Consider the following 11,247-nt stretch of genomic DNA (forward strand, 5'->3'; position numbering starts at 1 on the left):
GGATGAGAACCTGCACAGGTTGTATGATCCTTTTCCCAGACACAGCTGAGGAATGAGCAGGAAGAGCTGCATTCGATAGGATTATTACTGACACTAAAAGTTAACGATCAACTCTGGACAGTGACTCTTCCTGGGCAGTTGGTTCCTGCTCTCACCACTGAAGCCAGTGCTGAAAGCTCTCTGGGCTGGGCATTTACAGCTTTCTGTGTTACAGGTTACTAAATGCATCTCGAAAGGCTGGTTTTCCTCTTGGGAGGGGCTGACTTTACCCTTTTGGAGAATTGCAAGGCTACTAGGGCCCTGCCCATTGGGAAACGCCTCTCTATAACTCTATAAATGTCCAAGGTGGCCCCAAGGGAGGACTTCTGCAGCACAGCTCCCTTCCCAGGACGTGAGAGTCTGCCTTCTCACCATGAGGCTTCTAGTCCTTTCCAGCCTGCTCTGCATCCTGCTTCTCTGCTTCTCCATCTTCTCCACAGAAGGTAGGGCAGTCCCCAGGGTGCAGTTCCCTGAGCAGGATTTCAGCATCTGGGAAGACTCTGATCAGGATTTGTTGGAGGGCAGGCCTTGGCACGCAGTCCTGAGCCCTGGAAAGACAGGCTCTTGCTCCTGAACCTATTGGTTTGGGGCTCAGGACTGCCTGCAGGTGGCTTGAGGGTTCCATTCACAGCCCCTGCACCCCCAAATACATACCCAGCCTAAGTAAAGTGGTGTGTTCACCATGCAAACACACATACAACCTCTCAGCTAGATTACTGTGCTTAAGTCCTACCTATCTAGAATTTCTGGAGCCACTCTCTTGTGCTTGTATCATGCTTGGAACAGAGTAAATTAGTGTTGGGCAAATGAATACATTAATTATTAGACCACCTAAGTCTGAACATCCCAAAACCTCATGCCCAGAAAATATCCATGAGCAGCTGGAATGAAGGTGTGTGTGGTGGGGAGGTGGGGTATGTTTATGCTTGTTTAGAAGAAGGGGACACTATCTCTTTACTTCCATAGATATGAATATTTAGCTCTCTTGCCTTTTTCTTTCTTTCTTTCTTTTTTTGAGATGGAGTCTTGCTCTGCCACCCAGGGTGGAGTGCAGTGGCGTGATCTCAGCTCACTGCAGTCTCCGCCTCCTGGGTTCAAGCAATTCTCTACCTCTCCTGAGTAGTTGAGATTACATGTGCCCACCACCAAGCCCAGCTAATTTTTGTATTTTTTAGTAGAGACAGGGTTTCACCATCTTGGCCAGGCTGGTCTTTAGCTGCTGACCTCGTAATCCACCCACCTCGGCCTCCCAAAGTGCTGGGATTAGAGGTGTGAGCCACCGTGCCCGGCTGCCTTTCTTGGTTTAGATAGCTGAGTGTTTCAGTAATACGTTTTTCTCTTGTCTAACCCTCTAGAAACTGCCTACATTTATTTTTTGTTTTAGTGGTTATGGTTACTTAAACTTTTGGGTGGGGGGAGCTGGAGCTACAGAAATATATAAAGAGAAGAAAAACACTCATAATTCCATGATTCAAGAGTAGCCATGTTCAACATTTTGTTTATTTCCTTGCATGTAGAATTTAAAAACCTTAATTGATGTACCTCTATATGTTCAAGGTTATATCTTTTTTATTTATCACTATATATATTGTTATAATCACCCAAAATACTTATGATTGAAGATATTCTGGAAGCATTTACAACCCAGTGTCAGCAGTAGCCATCTCAGAGTAGCGGAATTATAGCAAGTGTTTGTTTTACAAAGTTTCTGCAATGAAAATGTGCCACATATATAATAAGGAAAACAGTGATTAGAATTCCTCATAAACACAGTGCATGACATGCAATTTATCAGACCTCTTTTTTGGATATGTTGGAGGTTGCCAGTGATACCCTAGTGACAATTAAATGAGGATAGATATCTTCCCCCATAAAGTTTCCTATCCATTTAGGACTATCTGTAGCAGATTCTTGAAGTAGCATCAATCAACTAATATTTTCAGGTATAACTTGCTATCAAGTGAATGTACTATGATGAGTTTACATGATTAGACATTTAGATAGTTTGCAATTGTGTGCTTTTCTTTTTTTGAAGCACGATCTTGCTCTGTTGCCCAGGTCGGAGTGCAGTGGCATGACCACAGCTCCATGCAGCCTTGACTTCCAGGGCTCAAGCAATCCTCCCACCTCAGCTTTTCCAGTAGCTGGGAAAACAGGTGCGCACCACAATGCCCTGCTAATTTTTAAAATTTTTTGTAGAGACAAGGTCTCTCTATGTTGCCCAGGCTGGTCTTGAACTTCTGGACTCAAGCCATCCTCCCACCTTGGCCTCCCAGAGTGCTAGGATTACAGGCATGAGCCACCACACCCGGCCTACTTTGCACATTTTAATTATGTGGTAAAAGGTATATGTGTACATAAAATATGTCCTCTATTCAGGCTTTTTTTCTTTTTTCTTTTTTTTGAGACGAAGTTTTTGCTCTTGTTATCCAGGCTGGAGTGTAATAGCATGATCTTGGCTCACCACAACCTCCGCCTCCTGGGTTCAAGCTCTTCTCCTGCCTCAGCCTCTCGAGTAGCTGGGATTACAGGCATGTGCCAAGATGCCAGGCTGATTTTGTATTTTTAGTAGAGATGGGGTTTCTCCATGTTGGTCAGGCTGGTCTCGAACACTCAACCTCAAGTGATCCGCCCGCCTGAGCCTCCCAAAGTGCTGGGATTACAGGCATGAGCCAACACACCCGGCTCAGGCTTATTTTCTTAGGCTAGATTGCCAAGGGGAGAATTACTATGTCAAAGAAACTGCTTATTGGACAGGAACCTGAGAAGGATGTTTTTTGGGGCCATTGTGTCTCCCAACATTGTTATTTCTGAAAAATAAATCACAACAAGGCCCACCCTTTCCCTGGGACCTCTCGTAGCCTGGCTCATCCTGAGTTTCTCTGGATAAATATTCCTAAGCCCTGTGCCTTGGGAGGGGAAGCTCACTCACAGACAAGTCCACTAAGGACAGTCTCTCTTCCTTTGTGTCCACCCTCAGGGAAGAGGCGTCCTGCCAAGCCCTGGCCAGGCAGGAGAACCAGGCTCTGCTGCCACCGAGTCCCTAGCCCCAACTCAACAAACCTGAAAGGTAAGTACCCCCACCTCATCCAGACTGTGGGGTAGAAGTTCTGCAGTGGCCATGGGACCAGCCACACATGCTGATCAGCCCCCATCCATGGCTGGCATCAGGCTCTGGCTGGGAGGACATCTTTGTTTTGTTGATTAATTTGTTGACTCCCCCTCCGAAGTCAACAAATTAATCGTTTTAAACTGAATACATTCTGCCATTGGAAAAAAAGCAGGATGCAATTAGAAAATGTTATGTGGAAACACACTTACTTTAGGTGGGAGGCGTCTGAGGAGGTGACATTTATGAGACCTGAAGAAAGGCCAGGAGCTCAGCTGAGGACTGTGGAGGTGGGGGATGCAGGCAGAGGAGGCAGCAAGCATGAAGGGCAAGAGTGGGGGATGGAAGACAGAGGGCAGCAGGGCTTGGGAGGTACTCCCAGAAGCTAAGGACCAAAGCTGTCTGTGAGCCCTGTGGACCTGGGGCACAGACCAGCATGCAGGTCACCAGCAGGGGAGTGGGTGCGAGGGTCCAGAGAGCCGCAGCTTGGCAGGAGGTAAGGCAGCCCCAGAGATGCCAGCAGGCAGCATCCAGGCTGCATGACCAGGGCGAGGCCCAGAAGAGCAAGGCTGCCCTCTCCCTGAGGCCTGGGGACACTGGGAGGCCTGTGGCGGACAGGCCCAAGCCCAGGAGGACTGTGGGCACCCAGTTCCCTGCACAGGGGCTCCAAGCCCAGGGCAGACATTCACTGGAGTTGCCCAGCCCAGGTGGAAGGGTCAGGCTGCTGGAGCTTGGGTGGGGCAGGCAGATCCCCAAGGGGAGACTGTGGACCCTGAGTCAGACAGCCTGACACCAACCTGGGGCTCCTGCCTGGACTCTGCAGCCCCAGCGCCCTCTCTCAGGAGGCTGAGGAGGTCCCGGCCCCACTTGCTCCTCTGCGGCCATGGCCCATGGGGTCTATGACCAGCGCCGGAGCCTCCATGCCTTTCCCAGCTACCAGGGGGATGCTCAGCTGTGATGCAGGGGAGGGATAGAGGGAGGAAGCAAGACAGGATGACTCCAGCCGCAGACCTTCTCCCGAAGATGCTGACAGCCTCTTCTTCCAAACTGGCATCACGCCCAGCCAGCCAGGATAAAAATAACCAGCTCTCACGCACCTCTTGCTGAACCAGTGTGAGGTGCCAGCCCAGGCAGGATGCAGGGTGAGCGCAGGCTGTGGCTCTGCTCCCCCAGGCCCCTGGTTCTGTGAAAGAAGGTGAAAACCTTCCAGAGAGAGGTGGAGGCGAGCCCCAAGAGCTCACACCCTCCCCCTCCTCTTCCCCTCTCCTGCACCGACGGCTCAGAGGCAGGAAGTTGAGGGGGTGTGTGAGCCCCCACCACAGACACACACACAACAAACCGAAACACACAAACACAAATACCTGCACACAAAAGTAGATACACACCACACAACCACACACACAGACACACACAAATACATGTGCACACAGACTCACACCACACACTACAGACACACAGACACATACACACTACAGAACTACACGCAGACACACAGCATATACACACAATACACAGTATAGTGATACACACATAGACACATACACAGCACACACACCACACAACTACACACACAGACACACACTACATGCACTCTACACACACACACCATGCACTATACATACAGACCCACAGACACATACACACTACACAACTACACAAACAGACACACACTATACATACAAACACACTACATGCATATACACACTACACACAATCATACACACATAGACACATACACACAGCACACACACGTATACCACACACAGACACATACACAAATACATCTACACACAAACACATACCACACAACTATACACACAAACACACATAAATACATACAAATACATAACACTACACAACTATACACACAGACACACACACAAATACATGCACACACAGACACACACCACAATACACTCACAGACACTACACATGGACACACAATTACACCCACACACTACACAACTACACACACTACACTCCTATGCTACACACAGCACGCACACACTACACACACAGATGGACAGATATACACCCAAGCACACACGGTGCATAGGAGACATGGCCAGGTTAACTCCTGTGCAAGTACACGTGCATCCGTTTTCTCAGTTTTGTTACTTCGGGAGAATAAATCTAGGTGTGTGGCTCCTGTGCTGAGACTGGATTTCTTTTTGTGTGTATATTTTTAAAATTCCATTGTAGAAATTTATGAACAACTTAGAACAAGAAGAGCAAAACAAACATATGTGTTGGGTCCTTGCCATGTGATCTCATTTAAATCCTTGAGACCACCGTGGGGAGGTCTTGTCACCATTATATAGATTGGGAAACTGAGACTGAGGAAGAAACTGAGGCAGAGTCAGAAACCAGGATCTTTCCACCTCTTTCCACTACAACAAACTGCTTCCCCTGTACACAGAAAGTTTTCTGTAGCCTGTGTATGAAGACATGCGCGTGCAAGCAAGACGGCTGACTTCCCAGAAGGAAACAGCCATCTGGGCTGGGATCTCAGTTCCACCACCTGCTGGCTGTGTGCCCTGGAGCAAGTCACCCAGCACTGCTAAGCCTCAGTCTCCCCCTCTGTGAAGAGGGAGTTATAATAGAATCTGCCTCACTGGACCATGATGAGCAGTCAATGGGGTCATGTCTATACAGGACTTGGCATCAAGCCTGCCACATGGTGCCCTGTAAACATGTCCTGCTGTTGCTATGGAGACAGACCCAGCCCTGCCAGGGCTGCTGGCACAGGAGATGAGCAACTCCAACACCGACAACCAAAGCCTTCTTGTCCAGGCTTGGTGGTACCACCTTCTGTCTTATGGACTGATGCTGGGATTCAGCAAGGAGGGAGATGAATCAGTGTTCCCAGGGTGTTGTGTAAGCAACGGCAGGATTGCTGAGTGTGCCAGGCTCCAGAAATCTGGCCTCGTGTGCTCCGGTTCACTGACGTATGACAAAGCCTGTGCATCTGTCTGTAGAAATACAAATTAACTCAGAGTTGCCTAGAGGGTGTTCCTGAGCCAACAACACCAGCTATGGCACACACTTGCTGAATATTGACTACTCCTCATTCTGTGGTGTCTTGCTTGAGTACTGCTTTATATCTCAGCACTGTGGTAGGCCCATGGGGATGACAATATGTGGAAGGCCCAGGACTCTGGGTCAATGTGACAAAACCATCTTCAAAAATCAACATGCTAAATGGCTGATTTGCTGAATTTATTACATTTACCAATTTGCTTTAAAAAGGCTTTTTAAAAAAATTAATTAATTTTTTTTTTTTTTTTTTTTTTTTTTTTAGTAGAGGCAGGGTTTCACCATATGGACCAGATTGGTCTCTATCTCCTGACCTCGTGATCCGCCCACCTCAGCCTCCCAAAGTGCTGGGATTACAGGCGTGAGCCACCACGCCCAGCCTAAAAGAGTATTTAGAAAATTTATAGCAATCTGTATAGCAGCAAGTCTTTTTGTTGTTGTTTTTTAAGAAACAGAATCTTGCTCAGTCACCCAGGCTGGAGTGCAGTGGCACAATCATAGCTCACTGCAGCCTCAGACTCCTGGGCTCAAGTGAGCCGCTTCAGCCTGCCCAGTAGCTGGGACTACAGATGCGTGCCATCACACTCAGCTAACTTTTCTATTTTTGTAAAGACAGGGTCTTACTATGATGCCCAGGCTGGTCTTGAACTCCTGGCCTCAAGCAACCCTCCTGCCTAGGCCTCCCAAAGTGCTAAACTGCTGGGATTACAGGCGTGAGCCACTGCATCTGGCCCAGTTTTTTTAAAGGAAGTTTCAATGTGCTGACTCTATTGGCTCTTTACGGGCGTCAAGCACTATCCCCAAGCCCAGGGGCTGCCCAGGCTTAAGCTGGGGTCAGACTAATGGCTGTGAAGGCCCCACCAGCCAGGAAGTACTGTGGTCCTGAAGCTTCATTCAGGCCACCTTCCTTCTACACATCCTGGGGCCACCGTGAGGAAGCTATCTGGGAAGACTGGGGAGGTCCTGTGGGAAGTCTGGAGCCTGAGAGGCTGCCCAGGTCCTAAGAGCTCCTTGCCACTTCCCTGTTTTTGAAACCCAGAAAAATGACTGAGCCCATAGTGGGATACTCAGGCTGGAAGGGGCACAGAGAGATTCCTCCCTCACCATAGGGTTGTCTCTGCCTTCAAGAAGGGGCTCGGATTGCCTGGACAAATGTTACCCATTGAGGACATGAGGTTTTCAGCAACAACAATACCAGGATGGACATGAGGGCCCAGAAAACAGACCCTGGAAAGAAGGAGGTGAAGAGGGCTGGCAGCCCATCCTTCCCAGTGGCTCAATCAGAGGGGCCTCAGACCCACGGTCTTGCTTCTTGTGATTATATCTGTTAGCCATAGCTGCAGAACAACCCACTCCCAATTTTAGTGACCCAAAGCAGTGTTTACTCTTTTCAATGAGTCTACGGGTCAGCTGGATATTTCTTCTAGTCTTGGCTGGACTCATTCTTCTAAGATTTGGATAGGCAGCTCTGCTGATCTTGGCTGGGGTCTCTCATATTTTTGGTGTCTGTGAGTCTAGAATTGTCTCGGTTGGAACAACTAGCCTCTCCTCCATGTGATCTTTCATGCTCCCCACAGGCAAGCCCAGACTGTTCACATGGTGTCTGCAGAGTTCCATTTATATAAATGGAAACACGTAAGGCCTTTTGAGGTACAGGCTCTGAACTTCCCGCCTTCATCTCTACCACATTCATTCTGGCCAAAACAAGTTGCAAGGCCAGTCCAGATTTTAGGAGTGGGCAAATAGACTCCATATCATGATGGGAGAAACTGCAAAGGACAGATGGAGAATTGCAACCATATTTGCAACCAGTCAACCACAAAATTTATTGTAGGAGCCAGAGAAGATAGTCTTGGGATCTGAGGAAAGGAAAGGAGGTGGAGGAGGATCAGGGGTCACGAAATCATGTGTCTCCACCAGAAATGCTGGTGGAAAATGCTCATGAAATGATATTAATGGAAAAGAGTAAGTTACACTATATATTACTAGGATTATCACTATGGGAAGATCAAAGCACTTACCAATAGAAAAAAAAAAACAGAAAAACACACCAATATTATCACTTATTTGTGGTTAAGACATGAGTGGATGGATGAATTATAATTAAATTTATTTCTTTGTATAGCTAGTGCTTATATAGCAATTACTAGGTGTGGGTGGCGCTTACATCTGCTAACTCATTTGATCCTTACAATAGTACTAAAAGTTAGATACTATTACAATTCTCACTTCTACAAATGAGGCACCAAGCACAGAAAGGTTAAGTAACTTGTTGAAGGTCCCACAGCTACTAAGTAAGTGATAGATTCAGCCTTTGAATTCAAATAATCTGGCTCGCTCCTGATTTCATGATCTTAATTACCACACCACATTTCATATAGTAATAATCTGAAAACAGAAAGAATAATCTCATGACCATAACTTAGTAACCCTTCTCATTCATTTATGTGTCCTTTGTTTTTCTTACAAACATGTTTACCTGGTTTTATTTTTAATTAATTATATCTCATTTTTTAATTTTTAAACTTAAGTCAGAAGCATTTTTCTTCTTGTTGCTATGCGGTAGTCATAACCACAGGGTTTTGTCCCCATGAAACATTTCCATCATCATGAATTATCATTAATTTTTTATTTTATTATTTATTATTATTATTTTTTTGAGACAACGTTTCACTTTGTCACCCAGGCTGGAGTGCAGTGGCTCAATCATGGCTCACCACAGCCTCACCTCCCAGGCTCAGGTGATCCTCCCACCTCAGCCTCCTGAGTAGCTAGGACCACAGGCATGCACCACCATGCCCAGCAAACTTTTGTACTTTTGGTAGAGACAGCATTTCATCATGTTGTGCAGGCTGTTCTTGAACCCCTGGGCTTAAGTGATCCGCCTGTCTTAGCCTCCCAAAGTGCTAGGATTACAGGTGTGAGCCACTGCGCCTGGCCAAATTATCATTACTAATTAACAATTTCTCTATTATAGGATATTCAGATTGTTTCCAGACACTTTTTTTTCTGCAATTAAAAACAAAACTATGGGCCAGGCATGGTGGCTCATGCCTATAATCCTAGTACTTTGGGAGGCTGAGGCAGGAGGATAGCTTGAGGCCAGGAGTTCGTGACTAGCCTAGGCAACAGAAGGAGACTCCCATCTCTCTTAAAAAAAAAAAAAAACTATAAAAATAGTTTAATGCATGCAGCTTTTTCTTTCTTGTGGATTATTCCTCCCATAAATGGGACTGGTTTGTCAAAAGATGCAAATGTAGTTTTGGGACACATTGCTTGGCATGTGCCATCTGGAAAGAGACAGCCAGAGGGCCCAAGGACACACATCCATGAGCAGACCCTCCTACCAGAGTCATTAGAAACAGGCCTCCCAGACCCGAGGCAGCTTAGGTGGGCTCCACTTAGGATAGCCACCTTCTCTTCCTCTTCTACCAATCAATTAGGTTCCCTCTGATGGGACCGAAATAATCCGGGCTGGTCTTGTTTGCCATGAAAAGCCCCTTCTGGGCCTCCAGGGCAAAGGATAAGATCTAATTCTTGCTTTGAATTTTTTTTTTAAATGTGTTTGAAAATGCAACTTAATTGTGTTGTCCTCTCTCTCTCCCCAACCTGGCTCCGACCTCGCCACCTTCCTGTCCTTGTCCCTCTTGTCTACTCACTGCTCCTCCCAGGACATCATGTGAGGCTCTGCAAACCATGCAAGCTTGAGCCAGAGCCCCGCACTTGGGTGGTGCCTGGGGCACTCCCACAGGTGTAGCACCTCCAAAGCAAGACTCCAGACGCGGAGAACCTCATGCCTGGCACCTGAGGTACCCAGCAGCCTCCTGTCTCCCCTTTCAGCCTTCACAGCAGTGAGCTGCAATGTTGGAGGGCTTCATCTCGGGCTGCAAGGACCCTGGGAAAGTTCCAGAACTCCATGTCCTTGTCTCAATTGTGCCATCAACTTTCAGAGCTATCATCAGCCAACCTCAGCCCACAGGGCCTCAGTCGCCACCATGTGGGCCTCTCCAGTGCAAACCGCCAGGCGTTCCACCATGATCTGTCACAGCTACAAATCCAGAGACCATCAATCCTGCTAGGGTGCAGGGTGGCAAGCACCCAAGGGTGGCTGACCAAGACTGCAGAGTCTCCTCCATCTTCAGGTCCATTCAGCCTCCTGGCATTTAACTACCAGCATCCAGTGGTCCCCAAGGAATCCCTTCCTAGCCTCCTGACGTGAGTCTGCTGGAAAGAACACCCAAACAAGTAATAAATAAATAAATCAACTCAATGCAGACACATCCTTGTTTGACAAGGTCAGTGATAGAGCCTGAGGCACAACTTTCTGCCAGAAGAAACGTGTCCCTAAAGCCTTCCCTGCAGGCCACTCTTTGTCACAACACAATGTAACTATTTGAGGAGCAGGGGCAGAGGCCCTGGGTCCCGCACACCAGGGCTCGAAGCCCTGCCCTGCTAAGGGTGTTCCGTGTGAGCTGGGCATGTTGGGTCTTTTCTAGAAAACTGAGATTACAGGACCTACTCAGAGGGCAAATAGCCAGGTGTGAAGTGCCCATAAAGGGCCTGGCACACAGAGGGACTTGGTTCAGGAAAATCCTTGCCTCTCCTTCCCTATCCTGGGGTAGGGTGTTTGTGCCCACGGTGAACACAGTGCTGCAGGGCTGAGGCCCAGAGGGCACAGATGGCTCAGGTCTGAGCAGCTTATCTCTCAACAAAGCTCCCTTCTAATCCGATTCTCACAGCAAGGTGAGAAGCCCCACCGCTGCACCCTCCACAGCTGCGTAGGAGAACGCCAGGCCCCCTCTGGGCTGATGGGCAGAGATTCCCTGGCCCAGGGCTCTGGGGACAGTGGTACCCAGGGCAAGTCAGAGTCTTTGTCTTGTCACAGGCCAGACTTTTCACATCTCTTCCATATGTCCCACTCCCAGGCTCACACACTCACTCATTCCCAGGCTCTGCAGCGCTCTGTTCACCACGGACATAAACACCCCTTCAGAGTGGGGCAGAGGAGGCGGGCACTTCCCTGAACCCAGCCCCTCTGTGCACCAGGCCCTTTGCTGCACTTC

The 11,247-nt window shown here is 48.1% G+C and overlaps 1 protein-coding gene across 1 annotated transcript; it reads left to right on the top strand.

Moving 5' to 3' along the window:
• The first annotated feature begins 350 nt into the window (after positions 1-350).
• C18H10orf99 (chromosome 18 C10orf99 homolog) lies at positions 351-10,460 on the top strand. The gene is made up of 3 exons (XM_003274526.3): positions 351-482; positions 3,020-3,109; positions 9,856-10,460. Exons 1-3 carry the CDS (start codon positions 413-415, stop codon positions 9,939-9,941), a joined length of 246 nt encoding a protein of 81 aa, XP_003274574.1. The 5' UTR covers positions 351-412; the 3' UTR covers positions 9,942-10,460.
• The last annotated feature ends 787 nt before the right edge of the window (positions 10,461-11,247 follow it).

The sequence above is a fragment of the Nomascus leucogenys genome, chromosome 18, assembly GCF_006542625.1.
Source record: "Nomascus leucogenys isolate Asia chromosome 18, Asia_NLE_v1, whole genome shotgun sequence".
Taxonomy (NCBI): Eukaryota; Metazoa; Chordata; class Mammalia; order Primates; family Hylobatidae; genus Nomascus; species Nomascus leucogenys.